Genomic DNA, 19,489 nt, shown 5'->3' on the forward strand with positions numbered 1-19,489 from the left:
TAATATCTATTCAGTTAATATCTATATTTTTTTTATTAAACATATGTTAAAGTATATTTTATTCACTCATATATTTAAATACTTATATAGACCATTTGTAATGGATGCAATTGTCGTGTTTATTATCCCTGATATTTCAATAAAGAAGTTATGACAGTGTTTTGTTTTCAATGGAGGTTCACAATGGTGCAATGGCAAATATGGTAGGGACTCAGAGCTCTAGGTTCAAGACCCAGTAGGTAAGGGGGCTTTCTGCCACCCTGAAAACAAGTAAAATCCAAATTGGATGCAAGGGTCTCAGTCCCAGTGGTCAGTCTGCCACCGATCAGATAGGTATAAGCAAACACCTACAGTATAGAGCAGAACGCTAGCCTCTACACTGATAGACCTCTTCTTCTTACACAGTTCATGTCTAAGCATGGTGGGAAATATTTCATATCTGTCTCCTTCAGGTAGTAGTACAAAGGATAACTGGGGGTCACCGTCAGACAGACCAGGTAGTCCAACAAGGTGATGGACTACAGAACCAGTAGACTTGTTAAACCTAAATTGTCATATTATTGCTGCTCATTATTATCATATTTACATATGTGATGTGCATATAATATATACAATATACAGTATACCACACACTGAGAGCTTTACTGTACATTACATTCACCCAGACAATTACATAGTCAGAAACTTACCACTGTGCAACATGGCATTAATAATACCTATGAGACATTGGGGACTTTGGGCCCTCTTTGCCCCCAGGGATAAGGTGTTAATGCTAATTTTGCCCTCTTGTGTAGTATCCCAATGTGTCTCCACTCTGTATTCACTCTGTGCCATTTCTATGTAATCGCAAAGCGCAAGTACAGTGTCAGGCACCCTGGGATGTTTGTGCCCCAATTCACCATTATACAGTACTGACACCCCGCCTGGCCATCATTCACCTTGTCAATGTGGCTGTGGCGGGCAGTGCAGGGCGGTGGGAGTGGATACTAATAAATCTAAATATTGAATATTAATGAGATGGGCAGAATATTTATAGGAGGGGCGGGGGTAGACCGGCCGGCGATCTGATGACATGAAGCGCGCTGCAGCCTGGGAGTTGTAGAAAATATGCAGCGCGCGCCCAGCTCGCCAAGACAGGAAGTGTGGGATTTTTGAACATGAAGCGGGGAGCGGACCGGAGGACGGGAACAGCGTCTCAGGACCACAGTCAAAGCTGCACCATGCCGGTAGGCAAGATAAACAAGTGTAGAGATAGATTAGTTGTTTGGTTAAGCGCCGCACTACCCCTTTAACAACTTTGAATTATAGCATTGCAGAGAGCAGAGGTGCACGAGAAGTCCCATTGAAGCAATAGGATAGGCAGAATTACAAGCGGAATCCTCCGTGCAGACTTGGCAGGGAGGAGAGAACATCCTGCTGATTCCGACGCTGAGGTCCATGCGCTCCCACTCGCATCTCCCCCGCCCCATAGACTCCATTCCATGTTTAGGCAGATTCCGCTGTCCACCCCCAAAAAATGACAAAAGTCAATTCTTTGGACAGACGGCAAATTCTGCCCGAGCCTAGAATCGAGTCAAATGGGAGCGCATGGGGGCGAGCGGCGGAATCCTAAATGTGAGTGCACCTTTAGGCCATGTTCACACAACGTATATTTTCTATTAATCACGGCCGTATACACTCTGGACAGGATCCCTAGCGGCCGCAGCAAAAACTGACATGTCAGTTTTGAGCGGTTGCTATTCATTGAATAGCGGCCGCACAGAACTGTCAGTTCACTTAATGGAAAGTGCGCCTCCAGCCGCACTTTCCATTGTGTGCTTTGGTGAATTGGGATGCAGGCACACACACGGATACACCCGCATTCCAATTCAACATAAGTGAAGTTAATATGGCCGGTACTGCAGTATCGGCTGGGATGATCTTCACTGACACCGGCTGTTCTGTGACCTGGCCGGGTCACAGAACGGCCAGTGTTTTACAGTGTGTGAACCCAGCCTAATGCTGCAAAATACTGTACAGTATGTTGTACTTACAATACTGAAGTACGGTATATTCTATATTCTGATTTTCTGGCACACATATTTTTTATCCTTTTGTATATAATACAGGGGAAAATGCTCATTTTTCTGTTTATTGATTTAGCATACAGTGTACCATTACTTCTACCCGGGCGCTTCTTTTTGGCATTACAATATACATACCAGGATATTACTCTTATAACTTTTTACCCTTTGCTTATTATTTATTTGTCTTCTCACACTATTTAATGAATAACTTATTTTGGCCGAGTATCGTACGCTTCTTTGGGATGTTATCATTTAATTATTGGCTTGTCGTTATTTCTCTGACTCGCTCTTCACACCATATTGATTCTTTCCTACTTGGAGCGTGGATTATTGCAGATTAATTCTTCTCATCACTCTAACCATTTCTTATTTGGGAGGAATATCAGATCAAAAATCAGTCTAACAACTGCAATATTATTAATGTATTTCATGTATTGATTCGGTGATGACAAAAAACCATTGACTCATATTTTATGCTTCGGTTGTTTTAAATCATATAAGTTTTAAAGATGGAGAAATTGGATTGTGAATTAGTGGTAAAGAACATATTACTATTCTGCTTATAATGTATCACAATGGCATTCGAGTAGTCTACACCTAAAAAGTCTCTCTGAGGAAGAAAAGCATGTGTTTTGAAACTCGTCGGAGGTGTACATTGGCGAGGGTGTTTTTTCTTTTGCATTTGCTAATTTTAATGCATGTGAAATTTATTTATTGCATGTGAGGCCCGATATTTGTAATATACTTTACACTTTTATCAACATGTGTCTCCCGGTTATGGGTCCAGATGTTGTCCACCCCAGGGTTCTTAAAGAACTTGGATCTGTGATTGCTACCCCCTGACAGAACTGTATAACCAATCCCTGCTAACAGGGGTTAGAGAAGGGCCAATGTTATACCCATCCATAAGAAGGGCAGTAAAGAGGAGCCCAGTAACTACAGGCCAGTTAGCTTAACATCTGTAGTAGAAAAAATGGAAGATAATGGATCACCTAAGAATCAACAATTTGATTGATCCAGCATGGCTTTACTGCGGGCCGGTCATGTCAGACTAATCTTATTGATTTCTTGTCACATAATCTTCATTATGTCACATAAGTGCTGGATGAAGGTGGCGCCATGGATATCGCCTATCTGGACTTCAGCAAAGCCTTTGATACAGTTTCCCATAAAGAACTGATAGAGGAATTAGTGATAAGTGGACTCCCTGGATAGTTTAGTGGATTTGTTGTTGGCTGAAGGATAGATATCAGAGGGTTGTTGTTAAAGGGGTAGTGCGGCGGTAAAGAATTATTGACAAAATAACACACATTACAAAGTTATACAACTTTGTAATGTATGTTATGTCTGTGAATGGCCCCCTTCCCCATGTCCCACCCCCCCACCCGTGTACCCAGAAGTGTGGTGCGCTATACATACCTGTCACGTGCCGACTCGTCTCCGATCTTCAGTCTGCGATGTCGTCTTCGGACGGCCCGGCCGAATCCCTCCGAGCGTCCTGAGTGCTGGCCGCCCTCTTCAACATCATCAGATGCTCAGCCGCGATTGGCTGAGCACAGTTATGCTCAGCCAATCGCGGCTGAGCAGCCGATGTCGCGGCAGAGGGCGGCCGGCTCTCAGGACGGACGGAGGGATTCGGCCGGGCCGTCCGAAGACGACATCGCAGACTGAAGATCGGAGACGAGTCGGCACGTGACAGTATGAATAGCGCACCACACTTCCAGGTACACGGGTGGGGGTGGTGGGACACGGGGAAGGGGGCCATTCACAGACATAACATACATTACAAAGCTGTATAACTTTGTAATGTGTGTTATTCTGTCAATAATTCTTTACCGCCGCACTACCCCTTTAAATGGTGTATATTCTGAGCACAGACTGGTTACTGGTGGTGTGCCACAAGGGTCTGTTCTGGGTCTTTTTAATACATTTGTAAGTGACATAGGAGAAGGTTTGGTAGGTAAGGTTTGTCTGTTTGCTGATGACACAAAAGTGTGCAATAGGGTTGATATTCCTGGAGGTGTCAGTAATATGGAAAATTATTTAGCTTTGCTAGATAAGTGGTCCAAACAGTGGAAATTGAAGTCCAATGTTTCCAAATGTAAAATAATGTACTTGGGGAGGAGGAATCCTCTATCCGAGTATCACATCGGCAGTACTGTGTTGGAAAAGACTTCAGAAGAGAAGGATTTAGGGGTAGTGATATCTGACAGCCTTAAAATGAGTCACCAGTGCAACCAGGCGGTGGGGAAAGCAAATCGTATGCTGGGGTGTATAGCTAGAGGTATAACCAGTAGGAAGAGGGAGATTGTGATCCCGCTGTATAGAGCTCTGGTGAGGCCACATCTGGAATACTGTGTCCAGTTCTGGAAACCTCATCTAAAAAAGGACATTGATAAAATAGAATAGGTCCAAAGATGGGCCACAAAAATGGTGGAGGGTGTGAGGCATAAACCATATCAGGAAAGACTTAAGGATTTGAATCTGTATAGTTTGGAGGAAAGAAGGAAAAGGGCGGACATGATTTAAATCTTTAAGGTTCAGAGAATAAGGTTCAGGGAAGTGCTTTAGTTAAAAACTGAACTCAAGAACAAGAGAACACAGTGAGAGGTTAGATCAGAAGGAACGTGAGAAAATATTACTTTACTGAAAGAGTAGTAGATGCTTGGAACAAACTTCCAGCATATGTGGTAGGTAAATCTACAATAACAGAATGTAAACCTGCCTGGGATAAACATATATCTATCCTAAGATAATAAGAAGGGACATACTAACAGGGCAGACTAGGTGGACCAAGTGGTCTTTTTCTGCCGACAATCTTCTATCTTTCTGTTTCTATACTCCATGACCAGAGCTGACATATTTCATGTCCAGAGCAGTAGCAAATCTCCATAGAAAACCTCTGCTGCTCCAGTTCCTATCACTGACAGATGTCAGCAGAGAGCACTATGTCGGACTGAAAAGAATACACCATTTCCTGCATGACATATTGTAAACCTGCCTGGGATATTCCCATAGAAAACCTCTCCTGCTCTGGACAGTTCCTGTCTCGGACAGAGGTGCTAGCAGAGAGCACTGTGTCAGACTGAAAATAATACACCATATCGTGCAGGACACACAGCAGCTAATAACTATAAGAACAATTGAGATTTTAAAATAGAAGTAAATGACAAATCTATATAACTTTCTGAAACCAGTTGATTTGAAAGAAAAAGATTTTAACTGGACAACCACTTTAATGAATCCATACATATACCTGTCCGCCCTCCCCCGATGTCCTCTCCCGTGTCTTCAGCTGCGCGCTCAAGCAATCACTGACTTAGGTCCAGCACGGCGGCCAGTGATTGGCTGAGAGGACTGTCACCCTCGAGACACAAGATTGACAGCCTGCTCAGCCAATCGCTGACTAACTGAGAACAACAGTGCCGTGGCCAGTGTATCTTGAGAGTGACAGCACGGTCAGCCAGTCACTGGCCGTGGTGCTGGCCCTCACTTAGTGATTGCTTGAGGATATAGAAGAGGACACCAGGGGAGTGCATACAAGTAAATAACCTTTTTTTGCACATTTAAAAAAAAAAATAATAATAATTGAAAAAATGTTGCTTAGTCATCAAAACAAATTTTTGCTGGATTCGCTCCACTCATCTCCTCTTGTGAGCTATAGCGGTGCAGCCTCTCGTTCTTCTCTCTGAGCTCTATTTCTGTATGTCACACATTATGACCTGCACTTAAAGGGGTTATCCAGCGCTACAAAAACATGGCCACTTTCCCCCTACTGCTGTCTCCAGTTTGGATGGGGTTTTGAAACTCAGTTCCATTGAAGTAAATGGAGCTTAATTGCAAACCACACCTGAACTGGAGACAACAGTAGGGGGAAAAGTGGCCATGTTTTTGTAGCGCTGGATAACCCCTTTAAGAGTCTCTCATCTAACTTATATATCAGGGGTTAACTGTCTCAGGCTTCTACTTTCCGCACTAATCTCGCTTTTCTTAAGAATTCTCCTTATGATTCATTGAATCGATTGCATCGTTGCTATCACATAATTCTCCGCCCACACCAAAAAAAAAAAAAAAGCCCTTGATATTGGGAAATACCTGACAGCCTTCAACTTGCAGAATTATTTCTACGTGTCACTCAGAGCTGCTATCAGTGACGGCTTTATCCCCGGCTATTTACATCTAATGCTATAGTACAATCCACTGGGCTTCCACTCCTGGCGTGGACTTAGTTCCCTCCCTTGGGTGCAGCTGACTTGGACAATTTAGTGCGGTGACTTTTCAGTGTCACTTGTGCTTTTCTTTGCACGTTGGAAGGGGTTAACCCCAAGTCATTCGCTCCTTTGTCAGTGTCTTCTCCGCTTCTCCCTCTTCCCTTTTGCCCTGTCTACAAGTTCTATTCTTCCCTGAAACTGAGTAAGTTGCTGAGCTTCCCTCCCCCTCTCAGGTCATCTCATTCTGCAGGAAAGAGAAACAAGCTTGAACTTAACAGGAAGCTCTCTCCATTTCACACTACCGGTCTCTGACTTTTCTAGCATATTGTCTCTGTCCAGCTCCCCCTCTCTGCTCACTGTTGTGATTTCTAATAGGAAGGATGTATGAGGCAATCCCACATCTCCCCGCATCTCCCACTTGCCTATGGGCTCAGGAGGTTTGCTGAGTGCATTGCCACCCCAGTCCTGTCATGGGTTGCTGCAGCGTGACAGCGCGGGGTACCAAGGAGAATGGCAGCGATGGGCACGAGGAGACTGAGCTGCTTCAAAGAGACGAAAGCAGGTGAGTATAACTTATCATCAACCGTAATATACTTTCTTTTTCTTTTTTTTTTACTAAAAATGTATATACAGATGTAGCAGAGCTGTGTTTGTCATTTACCATAACTCATAGATATAAGTGAAAATTCTGTATGAACTAAACTCAAAAAGTTATAATGATGTTCGAATAATATTAAAAGATTAATTCGGCTCTGCTACATCGGAATAAAAATAAGATATTTAAAGGGAAGCTTTACCTTCAATAACAATAACGACCTATAGAATTGACGATTCCATAGTGCCAATGTTATGGTGCGTTTACTCGGAACAATTATCGTTCGAATATTCGCAATAACCATCGCATTTGAGCGATAATCGGCTCATGTAAACGCAGCGAACGATCGAGAAATCGTTCATTGTGATCTTTCAACATCGTTCTCAAATCGTCGTTGGTCGTTCAACAAAAATTTGCAGATCGGTTCATGTAAACAGTCTTTCAAAGATTCACCCTATGTGTGAGACGGGCTTCAGCGATCTTAAAAACGATTTTTCTAACAATTTTTCTAACGATTTATTCGTCTAAATGCTGATCGTTATAAAAAAAAAAAAATCGTTGCTTCAAAATTGTTAAACAATCGATTGGGCGAATTATCGCTTCGTGTAAACGGACCATTAGAATAACTATTGTGAAGGAGAGATATCAAATAAAAATTCTAATGCTACGTTTACACGGAACGATAATTCGCCCGATCGTACGATTAACGATGTCGGAGTAACGTTTTTTTTCTCACAACGATCAGCATTTAGACGGTACGATATATCGTACGGAAATTCGTTTTGCGATCGCTTAAGCCTATCTCACACATTGGGTAAATCGGCGAACCACTGTTTACATGGAACGATCTACAAATTTTTTGCAAACGATCAACAACGATTTGAGAACCTGTTGAAAGATCCATCGTGTATTTACACATACGATTATCGTTCGAATTCGACCGTTATCGTGCAAATTTGCACGATAATCGTTCCGTGTATACGCAGCATAAGGTCCTGTAATCTGTATTCAGCCAGTTGTTGTGATGTGCCAATGGGCATTGTGGCTGCCTCAGGCTGCTTATGGCAAATAGACCAACAGAGAAGTGTATGGTGGTGCTGATGGATAATACAATGATCATCATATAGTCTGGTGTCAGCTAACCCAGAGAAGTGTTATAGATGTAGCAGAGCTCTTGTGTTCCATTCGCACATAGTGATTCCTAATTTAATAAATTGGGGTTTTAAGAATTTTGATGTATTCTAAAGCAGGGGTGTCACACTCGCTCGTATTCCTCCGGCTGTTGTACAATTCCCATTATGCTATAGCTTTGGCTGTCCAGGGATGATGGGAACTGTAGTTTTGCAACAGCTGGAGCATACGAGTTTGACACCTGTGATCTAATGGATCCCAATGATCAGAATTAGGATTTTCTGCCAGTTTTGTTTTCCTTCTATCCATGGCTCTGATGGGGGTAAGGTTGTAGAAAACTACATATAATCCATCATAATACTTACAAAGTGAGTTGTTGTTTTTTTGTATCTTTAAAGCATTGGATGATTTCAACGTCTGATCAAATTGTCAGGAATTATGAATTCTGGGATTACCAATGTTGATAGAGTATCAGCTTCTCAGAGATGAGATAACACACTGAATGTGTAACTATATATATATATATATATATATATATATATATATATATATAGATACATATATATAGATAGATATATAATGTACTGTCATGGAGATAGGAATAAAGTCAGCACAGTATGGGGGGTTTCTGGGCCTTCCATATTGGTGGTCTACCCTAAGGGTCCATTTACACAGAAAGATTATCTGACTGATTATCTGCCAAAGATTTGAAGCCAAAGCCAGGAACAGACTATAAACAAACAACAGGTCATAAAGGAAAGCCTGAGATTTCTCCTCTTTTCAAATCCATTCCTGGCTTTGGCTTCAAATCTTTGGCAGATAACCTGTTAGATAATGTTTCTGTGTAAATGGACCCTTAGGATAAGAATTTAATATCAGCTCTGTCAGAGTCTACCAGCACCCCTGCTGATCAGCTGATTGAAGGGGTTGTGGCACTATGCCTTGTCATTGTTTACCAGGTACAGCGCCATAGATTTTATAGTGGCTGTACCTGGTACTGCAGCTGCATTTACTGGTAACTGAAAACAAGCTGTTTAGTAATAATGCGGCAAAATTATCAGTAATATAACTATACAAGTAGTAGAGTAAAGGTGATAGTCACTCCCGAAACTGGCATCTGATAGAATTAATGGAACTTTTGCCAAAAAGGAGGACACCGGGGGTGGAGCAGGTACAGATATTGCCCTGGCAATGGCAATGCAAGGTCTGGATCTCCTGAACCCCAACATAAAATCTGATCAAGACCCCCAATGGTCATTACCTATCACTACACCACTAGTTATACTGTAATTCTCTCACTACACATAACAAAGGAACAGCAATGGCATGTAACTTTAATACACAGTGCATTGCTCTTTATATTGTGAGTACTATGATCAGGTATCATTGGACATCTATAAATTACTGCTGAATTTGCAATAGGATGAACCTAGTCATCCACAGTTTACAGACTCCAATGGCCCTAGCATATCCATTCCTACCCTATCTCTATGGATGATGATGGGTTACAAGGGTTTGATGAAGAGGTTACAAGGGTTTGGTACACAATGTTCTCGTCACCTTTCTGCACGTTTTGTACTCTGAACAATGTGTAATGTGCAAGATATTTCTGCAGCTTCAGATACTTAGAGTTTTTACTGAGTAACCAAAGTGACAAGAACACATATAGTATACCCTGACCACATCTTAGAGCGATAGGAAGCGGTCTCCTCTAAGCAGCTGAGTTATAAGATGCGTATCACCCTTAAAGGGGTTCTCCAGCAAAAAAAATATTTTTCTTTTAAATCAACTATTTAAAAAGTAATATAGATTTGTAATTTACGTCTATTTAAAAATCTGAAGTCTTCCCATACTTATGAGCTGCTGTATGTCCTGCAGCAAATGGTGTTTTGTTTTCTTTCAGTCACAGCGCTCTCTGCTGACATCTCTGTCCGAGACAGGAATTGTACAGAGCAGTAGCAAATCCCAATAGAAAACCTCACCTGCTCTGGCAGCAGAGAGCACTGTCTTAGGGTGGGTTCATACTGAGGAATTCTCGTGGATAATATCCGCGGAATTCTGCTTTCTGTCCGCGCGTACGGCCGCGCGCCTTTCCGCCGGCTCCATAGACACCATTCTATGGACCGGCGTATTCCTCTATGCGCCCAAAGAAGAGACATGTCACTTCTTTTGGCCCATAGCGGAATACGCCGGCCCATAGAGTGGTGTCTATGGAGCCGGCGGAAAGGCGCGCGGCCGTGCGCGCAGACAGTCGATGGAATTCCGCAGAGTTTATCCGCGAGAATTCCTCAGTATGAACCCACCCTCAGACTGGAAAGAATACACCACTTCCTGCATGACATACAGCAGCTGCTAAGTATGGGAAGACATGAGAATTTTAAATGCAATGTTATGATACATAAGCAACACAACACAACACAAGGCATGATAACTAATACAAATACAAAAATGCGACTTATGCGACTCTCACCCACTGTTGTGTAAGTGCTAACATTTTCAAGTCTAAACCTAGCAAGCTGAGATAGTGGTGTGCAGGGAGCTGGTTTCTTATAAGAAAGAGCTGCCATTGAGTGCCAATAGTAAAGAGAGTCTGTGAGAGTACTTGGGAGCCATTTCTGTGAAGGTGGAGGATATGTACAAGCAGCAGGTAGCATGAGACTAGCTGCCCCAATGCCTAGGCAGAGGCCTGATCAACTAGAGGGAAGGGACAAGTCTGCTTGGCTTTTGGAAGATCAATATTCTGCTGATGATAAGGCTGGGTTCACACTGCGTTTTTGCAATCTGTTTAACGTTTTATGGAAAAAACGGATGCAATTGTGTGTCATCCGTTTGGGTCCGTTTTTCCATTGACTTCCATGATAAAAGAACGGATCGAAACGGATGTGCTTTTTTAACGGACAGAAAAGTAGTTTTTAAAAGTAACCAATCAAAAAAGGATACGTTGAACGGATTGCAAAAAACGCAGTGTGAACCCAGCCTTAGGGTACAAACACACTGGCCGTATCCGCAGCTGATTTCTCGCTGCAAATTCGGGGCTCACGGTGTCTTCACGTCCCGCTCAGCCAATCAGTGCGCTGCAGTACTACAATGAAACTCCAAACACTTCCAAGAAGAGAAACACAATCGCATTCAGGCACTGTCTTAGTGTGTGAAACTCCAACATGTGTGAACACAGCCTAAAGATTTTGCATTGCACCATGGTTGGAAGCCTCGGTTGTGAAGTTACCGTAACTATTGTTTCTGTCAATATGAGGTAAAGCTTGATTAGTATTATATAGGGCATATATAGGGAGACATGATGATTATATGGACAGCAATTAACCTACTTCTATTATTCTATAATCTCTGGAATAATGTTAAGGGTGTGGAGTGTGACGTACTGCCCCAGGCAGCAAAAGACTAGAATGATCCGTCCTAAGAGCAGGACATTGCAGCTTAGTGCATAGCAGTGGTAGTGGGGGTGGAGAGGCCCAATCTCTGCTGACTGTTCACTAACAGTATATAATAAGGATATATTATAGAAAGGGTAAAAAGAGTAAAGGAGAGATTTACATTAGATAATTTTAGGCTTTTCTGTCAGAGGAAGCAGATATAAAAAGCCCTAACATCGGGTATAATGGACACCCATGCATAAAGTCGATGGGAGGTCATAAAGCCATTTTGGGTCTTGTATAAAGCACCACAGATATAGTAATGATCATATCCGTAGAAATGTTATTGACTAGTCAAGAGTAAATCACATGGTCTGAAAGGGAACATAAGCGGGCAGTTCCCCCATTGGGCCATCATGAGCGTCATAAGTCCAAGACCAAGAAGTAAGTTATGATTATAGGAGAGGGCTAAGATTGCTTACACCCCAACCAGTGTCCCTACCTATCTGGACAATCCATCCTAACTGGAGGCCCCAACTGGGTGACTCTCTCTACACTAAGGGCCCTATTCCACCGGACGATTATCTCAAACGATTAACAATCTCAAACGACCGCTATTGCGAAAGACCTGAAAACGTTCACTCATTTCCATGGAACGAAAATAGTTACTTATGATCGTATTTACGATCGTTTTTTCTTCGCTATTTTTTCGCTATTGCGTTCTTATCTACTGCGAACGACTGGACAACGTCTTATTCAATGCGAACGATTTGCGAACGTTTTGCGAATGAGCAACGATAAAAATAGGTCCAAGTCTTATAAAACGATCAATGATTACTCGTTCGGTCGTTAATCGCTAACTTCATTTCAACCGAACGATTATCGTTTAGATTCCAACGATTTAACAATAATCTGAACGATAATCGTCCGGTGGAATACGGCCCTAAGAGGGAGATTTATCAAACATGGTGTAAAGTGAAACTGATGCAGTTGCCCCTAGCAACTCCCCCCTTGTGTTTTAGAGGTACCTGTTGAAAAAGTGCTGGAACATGCTGTATGTTTGGGGGGGGGGGATAAACACCCAAACACCCATGCAGATAAAATGGAAAGAATACCCTGCACTAAGGTACTGCAAAGAAGACATGTTTCTATGCATTTCATATTATACTAGATAGTGGTATAACATAGGCAAAGCATCACAGAACAAAGAAAAACGCTGTGTGACCACCATAAAGGAGACGGAAATTAAGGACAAGCCGAATTGTTATTTTTAGTGATAATTCAGTTTATTACGCCCTCTGGGTGTTTCTGCAGTCACTGGAGAGAGACGGAATCTCAGGTTACACGCAGCAGCAGCAGCAGCGAAGAAAAGTTAACAAGAAAGAAGAATTTTCACTTAAACCAAGCAGCGAAATCAGGTCTTTTATAATGAGAAATCTATGAGGGAGTCAGGAATTTATTTTTTTCTCTCGCTGCATTTAACCTTAGAGGAAAGTTGAACTCGGGCTCATATTTTCCATCTTGTTGTATAGGAACAAATATTGTTTATTCTGGAACGAAAAAAAAATATTCCCAGCACATGGCCAGTGGTGATTTTTTTGCTCAGGGTTCTTTGCCTCTACTCCCCGCACTCTCCTACCGCACCAAGCAGAGACCATCCTCTTCTTCATGTGAAGGCTGTTCACTTGGTGCTTGAGGCTGACTGAAGGAGTATATACTGTAGAATACACTGCCCCTCGTCTTTGTATTGTGTATAAAGAAGAGCAAGGAGGAGTACAATTGTCTTCTCTCTGCTCAGTGCCATTGAAACAGGTAGAACCAGATGGTCCTGCAACGTTATGATTATGTGGTATTATACATGAATAGCCCAGGGGGGGATTTATCGAGGCTGTACGCCAGTTTTCTTCACACAAAAGTTGCAAATATTTCTTTAGACTGCCATTTTGTGTGCCCCCCCAATGTGCCTCCAAAAGATGTGTTTGGCTTACTGGGAATGGCATGGATCTCCAGTGGCCTAGAAGGCTTATCACAAGCAGCACCATGCAAAATTGTAAGGAAATAATAATCTCATAAAAACTACAAATATTTACTGAAGCAGCCATACTGTATTGGGAGAGTGGATTGTTTTATAACAGAGCTGGATCTTACCCTATTCTTTTTTTCTTGCAGGAAACCATCAGCAAGTAGCACACCCTGCACTCCCCCAATAAATGGAGGTCCGTTCTGCATTTCTCCAGAGCTGGCTGTAAGTATATTGAGCATTTTTCTCCCAAACTAAAAAAAAAAAAAATGTCCTGTATAAGGTTGATATGGAATGATACATCTTAATTGACCACCTAATTGGTAGGAAAAAAAAGTTTGTCAAAATTGTGTCCACAATTGAATAGTAATAATAATATTACTAAAAAAATTCACGTGATGATCTAGAATTTCCCCCCAAAAGTGAAAAACATCGGTAGACACACAGAGATCAGCCATAACACGAAAATGGAGGCAACATATAACAATCCAAAACACAACACATTGCTTTAAGATCTTTACATCAATAGACTGGTGCCGGGAGGCCAGTGGTGCGGTCCTTTTTTTCTTAACCACGGTACACAGCTCCAGTCTATTTCTGGTCACTGGCCAGGCATAAAGCACTGGAGGCGGCCCCCAGTGTGACGAAACCCCTCCCCTCTGTGACGCGGCTCCATTAAGTCTAATGGAGCCACATCACAAAGGGGAGGGCAGAATGTCACACTGTTGGTGGGCGAGACCGCCTCCTATGCTTCAGGCCGGGCTGCTGACCGGGAAAAGACCAGCGCCGTGTGTGGGAATCGGGCCCCATTTCCAAAAAAGGACTTCGCTACCTGCTGGAACATTTGCTTTAAAATTCTAAAAAAAACTGTTGTTTTTTTAAATATATAAATGTGAGTGTTGGATATCCATCAAAGGAATATATCTCTGATGGTGTAATATGTCTATCACAAAGAATATAAGCAGCAGGTCTTTTAAGTCCTATATGTTGTAGGATGCACACACCATAGATTGCATGTTTTCCGGCACACCCCACAGGTGGTCAAGCAGATAACGATCCAAGGAGTTTGAAGGTCAAGACAATACTAAGACAATACCAAGACAATACCAAGACGATACCAAGACAATAAAAATCTTTGTCATGTTCCTCAAACCATTCCTAGACAATTTTTGCAATATATGTCCCTGGTCATTAGAGAATACATAAATCATACACTTGGTCTGTACAATGCTTAAATAGGTTGTAAGTGTGAAAATAAAATCCACACAAATACCAAGAACAGATCCAAAGTTTCTAGCAGAACATTACATTGCTTCCGCCATCATGTCTACATCCTATAATGCCATGTCTTCCTCAGATACTGTAAGTGACACGTACGCGGCCAGCCATCCACATATGCAGAAGAAAAGTCTTTGATCAGACCAGGACAACTTCTTCCATTGCTCCATGTTAGAGTTCTGATACTCACATGCTCACTCTGACTAGACTGTGGTTAGACAGCCCTTTATTCAACAAGCCTACATGCACTGTGTGTTCTGGCCAACTTTTTATTACAGACAATGGTAACTTTTCTATAAATCTTAGCAACAGTAGCTCCTCTGTGGGATCTGACCATACTGTCTCATCTCCACTCTAAATGCACATTAATGAGCATAGGACACTCCACTTCTAACCATTGTATACTATGGACACCCAACAAGACCTGTCATATTGGACCCAGTTGTCTAGTAAGCAGTTCGGTCTTTGGTAACCAAAGACTAAAGCCCCTATTCCACCGGTTGTTAAGAGGAGCAAATGAGCGCTCTCAGCGCTCATTTGCTCCTTGTACCCCGCTCGCTGCAGCCGCGCTGAATAGCGGGTGAGTGCAGGAGGGGCGGCGGGGAGCTGCAGGGGGGGGGAGGGGGCTGCCCGGGTGATCGCTGATCGTTCGGGCAGCCCATAGGATACAGCAGCGTCTGCTGCCGATGCTCCTATTCAATGGAGCGACGGCAGCAGATCGTTGCTGTATCAGTCGCTTGTTTTTCAACATGTTGAAAAACAAACGACTGCAACAATCAGCCGACATGAACGATGTCGGCTGATTGTTGCACACTATTCCACGGGATGATTATCGTTCGTACGAACGACATTCATTCCGTGGAATAGGGCCTCTAGCTTAACGCGCTTTGGTGTTCTCTGCTACCCTCACTGGACAGCATATCCTTAGTTTATCAAGAAGAGAATGGGGGGACATGATTGAAACCTTTAAGTATGTTACAGGACTAAATAAGGTTCAAGAGGGGAGTGTTTTTAGTAAAAAACTGAGCTCAAGAACAAGAAGACACAGTGAGAGGTTAGTTGGGGGAAAGATCAGAAGCAATGTGAGAAAATATTATTTTACTGAAAGAGTAGTAGATACCTGGAACAAACTTCCAGCAGAGGTGGTTGGTAAATCTACAATAACAAAATTTTAACACGCCTGGGATAAACATACACAACGAAAATACACAAAGAAAATACTAAAAGGGCAGACTAGATGGACCCAGTGGTCTTTTTCTGCCGACAATCTTCTATGTTTCTATCTCAGAATAGCCTTGAACTTTCTGGTAAAGGAGAGGAGTAAGTCTATTTAGCTATCTATGTACCCAGTTTGTCCAGGTCTAATGGTCTTGGGTCTCAAGTTTAAAGTCTTTTAAAGATATCCCACATGCAAGCTTTGCTGTGACCTGAGGGACAATATTCTACTAGTTTTTTTCTCCATGTCCTAGGGGATAGCAAATTCTAGGCCCCTTAGCTGTCACTGACCATGACATTGTTGGCCAGTAAGTGCCCCAGGGGATGAAAGACCTACGGCCCTATTACACCAAGCGATTATAGGCCGTACTTGGCCGATTACCGTCCCCTCCGGCCAATAATTGTTTGTTGTAATAGTGTATCTTAAAAGACCACGATCAGCCGACCTTAACGATGTCGGCTGATTGTAGTCGTTCAACACGTCAGAAAATCAAGATCACATAAGTGATGGTCTGCTGCATGTCGCTCTGATGCTGACTTCAACGGGCAGCCTGGATGTTCTAAGGATCGTCCGGGCCACCCTTCCCGCTGCTATCTGTGGCCCCTCATGCTCCTCCCCGCTTGCTGTCTGTGTGTGTAATAGCACAGGGAGTAAGCGGGGAACAAGGTGGAAGCAAGCGCGGACCTGACAGGTTGGCACCTGATTCCTCCTCTAGACTGTGCTGTGTAATACTGTCTCATCAATTGCAGTGCAGCCAACATTTGTTGTGACGGCTTAAGGTAGTGCCAGGGCTCAGAGTAAAGAACTACAGCAACCTGCAGGCAGCTGGCCCTTTAAGTCCACATTACTTGTGCTACCACAGGTGGTCACCACAATAGCATTACATACCAGCATGGACTCGATGATATCAATACAGTCAGCCATCTGCTTAAGAAGCACATGCTCTGGCTGTCTTTACCTCCTGTAACCCTTAACAAAGTTTCCTCAGTCTCTTAAAGGGTGCCAAACATTTTGAAGTTGACGATATACTGTATGTATTTCTAGAAACCTAAGAAGATTTCTGGGCTTGTAAAACGATTGAACCATAAAACACCATCCTGCACCTATTAATCCAATATAGAATTGTGATCGTGTTAAAATCCTCAGTAATCTCATGCTTCCTCTCTTTTCTGGCCAGGAAATATAAACTGGATGGTAAACTATGGCCCAATGTAAAACTTCCTTATTCCCAACGTGGCAGGCCCTCTGAGGATAACAATACTGCGTCTGTCCCACATATGAATAGAGACTTTTACAAATATTTATCTAAGCCGCCTAAAGTCTAAACTTCATAAAGGTCTTTGTATAATGAGTAAAGTTTCCCGACACATAGAGAACTCTGAGGAGACGTGGCGGTAGAAATAATCATCATTCTCATTGTCAGCATCCGATGAGATTGTGAACAAAATGACAAATTCAGTAGTATACAATTAGCACTTAGGGTATGTTCACACCTCGCCTGTGTGCGGTGCTGTAAATTCTCTCTGAACTACAGTAAGTGTGGTGGGGCCTGTCGTGAAACCCCCATCAACTTCAATGGAAACTTCGAAGCTGCCCTGTAGGAAATAATGATGTCACCATACCACCTCTCTCATCGAAAATCGATAATTGCCACAGCAGCTCTGTGTTCTGCCCCAAAGAGGACAGCCCTAAGTAATGCACTCCTGCCTATGCAATCTATATTATACTCCTAAGACCTCTCCCATAACATTGCAGGCAAAACTGACCTATTGCATTTGCCAACAATCTCTGCGACTTAACCCTTACCTCCCCATAGAGAATACAGGAACGTTTTTGGTGGACCTTTAGACCGCTGAAAAATTACATGGCTTTATTTGTGTCAGCAAGTGGGCCATCTTGGATCAGCTGACGTCCCCTGAACTATTGGATTACATTATCATATATCAGATCCCCCCCCCCTTTCCACCCTTTTTGTATGCTTTTGTATGGAATCAGGATATATTAGTTGTACATTTCCCCTGAGGCACACACATTGCTTTTTTGCCATTATGTTCCTAAAATTATGGCAAAATCACATTAAAACACCCTCAAAATGCAGTAAAAACACTAAATGAACACAGGCTGAATAATTCAAATCTTCATAAAACATCTGTAATGGATGCACCAGGTACAAGGAGGTCGATCCCCTGGATCACAGAGGAGTTCTGACATACCCTCTCCAAGGAGCGGAGTCTAAGGAGCTTCTTGTTTTCACCAGAGCCTGCCACAAGGCAGGATGGGCTTTGCTGACACAAACTCCCAGGTCACTACCCTCAGAGAAGGTCCCCAGTGACCACAGACTGAAAAAAGTGAAGGATTACTGGAGCCTGGGACCTGATACTCTTTGAATGGTTAAATCTAAAAATTAGCTCAAACTTCAAAAATGCAATGCATGTAAAGACTTTCAGACTGGAACTGAGCAGAGAACTAGGAATGGAACAAAATTTTAAATGGCTAAAGTCTCTAGGAAGGGAGGAGGTGGGGGATAGTCAGGGAGCAAGGATCTGATTTGCGGACTGAAACACACCAACAGCTGAGCACAGACGTCTAGAGGTGATTGCTATACATACTTTCAGGTGATCAGCCTAGAATTGACTTGAACTTGTGTGCTGAGTCTATAAATATAGGTGAATAGGACTATGTCTGCCACTAGAGGGAGCCCAATCCCCCAGGAAGCCTGCCCAGCACCTGTGAGAAGATGCTAGAACAGTGCTTCTCAATTCCAGTCCTCAGGCCTCACCAACAGGTCATGTTTTGAGGATTTCCCTTACAAAGGACACCTGTGATAATACCTGATGCACTGAGTATAATTGTATCACCTGTGAAATACTAAGGAAATCCTCAAAACATGACCTGTTGGTGAGGCCTGAGGACTGGAATTGAGAAGCACTGTGCTAGAAGACAAGCACACTAAGAAAGACCTAAAGCATGAACAGAGCAAAGCGCAGTTCACATAAGTGTACACAATGTGAACTGACTCCAATCCACTTATAAGACTGCTGGCTGCATAGTCCAGCCAGGTGATTAGGCTAATCTCATTAGGAGGAGCTGCATTGATGAGACTCCACCCCATCTGAAAATCCAGAAGAATCATTTCAGAGTGGAAATAGGAATCAGTATGCATAAAAACCCATGTGATGATGCTATGCGCCAAAAATATACCAAATTTTGGTGTAAAACTCAGCCAACTAATACATCAATGGTGTAAATGGAGACAAGACAATCCAAAAAGCTTGTGGCAGTGACGAATCTGATGCATTTTTGACTGTCTAGTACAATTTTACACAGTCTAATGATAACACAGGTTTATCTCCCCCACTCTGTTCTGTCTCATGTTGGCCTGAGGGGACAGTGCATGACACAGGGATTGAAAGACAACATTCAAAGAAACAATCTATATGCTGTGTCTTGCACTAGGTGCGACACTGTGTATGAGTTTTGCCCAGGGTGTTTCTTTGCTATGTTTTCCTAGACTGTGACTTTCCATGAAATTAAGCTTATAAGTATCTTACTCACAAAGACCCCCTGATCCAACTAGCCTGCCCTTATATTATTCCATTTA

At 42.7% G+C, this 19,489-nt stretch overlaps 1 protein-coding gene across 2 annotated transcripts in view; it reads left to right on the forward strand.

Moving 5' to 3' along the window:
* Positions 1–6,198: 6,198 nt before the first annotated feature.
* The window catches only part of LOC138769641 (probable pleckstrin homology domain-containing family N member 1), a 41,297-nt gene continuing 28,006 nt past the window's right edge, over positions 6,199–19,489 (forward strand). Inside the window, exons 1-3 of one of the 2 annotated variants that reach the window (XM_069948239.1) lie at positions 6,199–6,479; positions 6,653–6,839; positions 13,544–13,619. In XM_069948239.1, coding sequence (XP_069804340.1) covers positions 6,748–6,839; positions 13,544–13,619 — 168 coding nt within the window. In that variant the 5' untranslated portion in view covers positions 6,199–6,479; positions 6,653–6,747. Of the gene's footprint in view, positions 6,840–13,543; positions 13,620–19,489 lie in introns of both variants that reach the window. The other variant, XM_069948238.1, reaches the window with a different exon arrangement.

This window comes from Dendropsophus ebraccatus, chromosome 12 (genome assembly GCF_027789765.1).
Source record: "Dendropsophus ebraccatus isolate aDenEbr1 chromosome 12, aDenEbr1.pat, whole genome shotgun sequence".
Classification (NCBI taxonomy): Eukaryota; Metazoa; Chordata; class Amphibia; order Anura; family Hylidae; genus Dendropsophus; species Dendropsophus ebraccatus.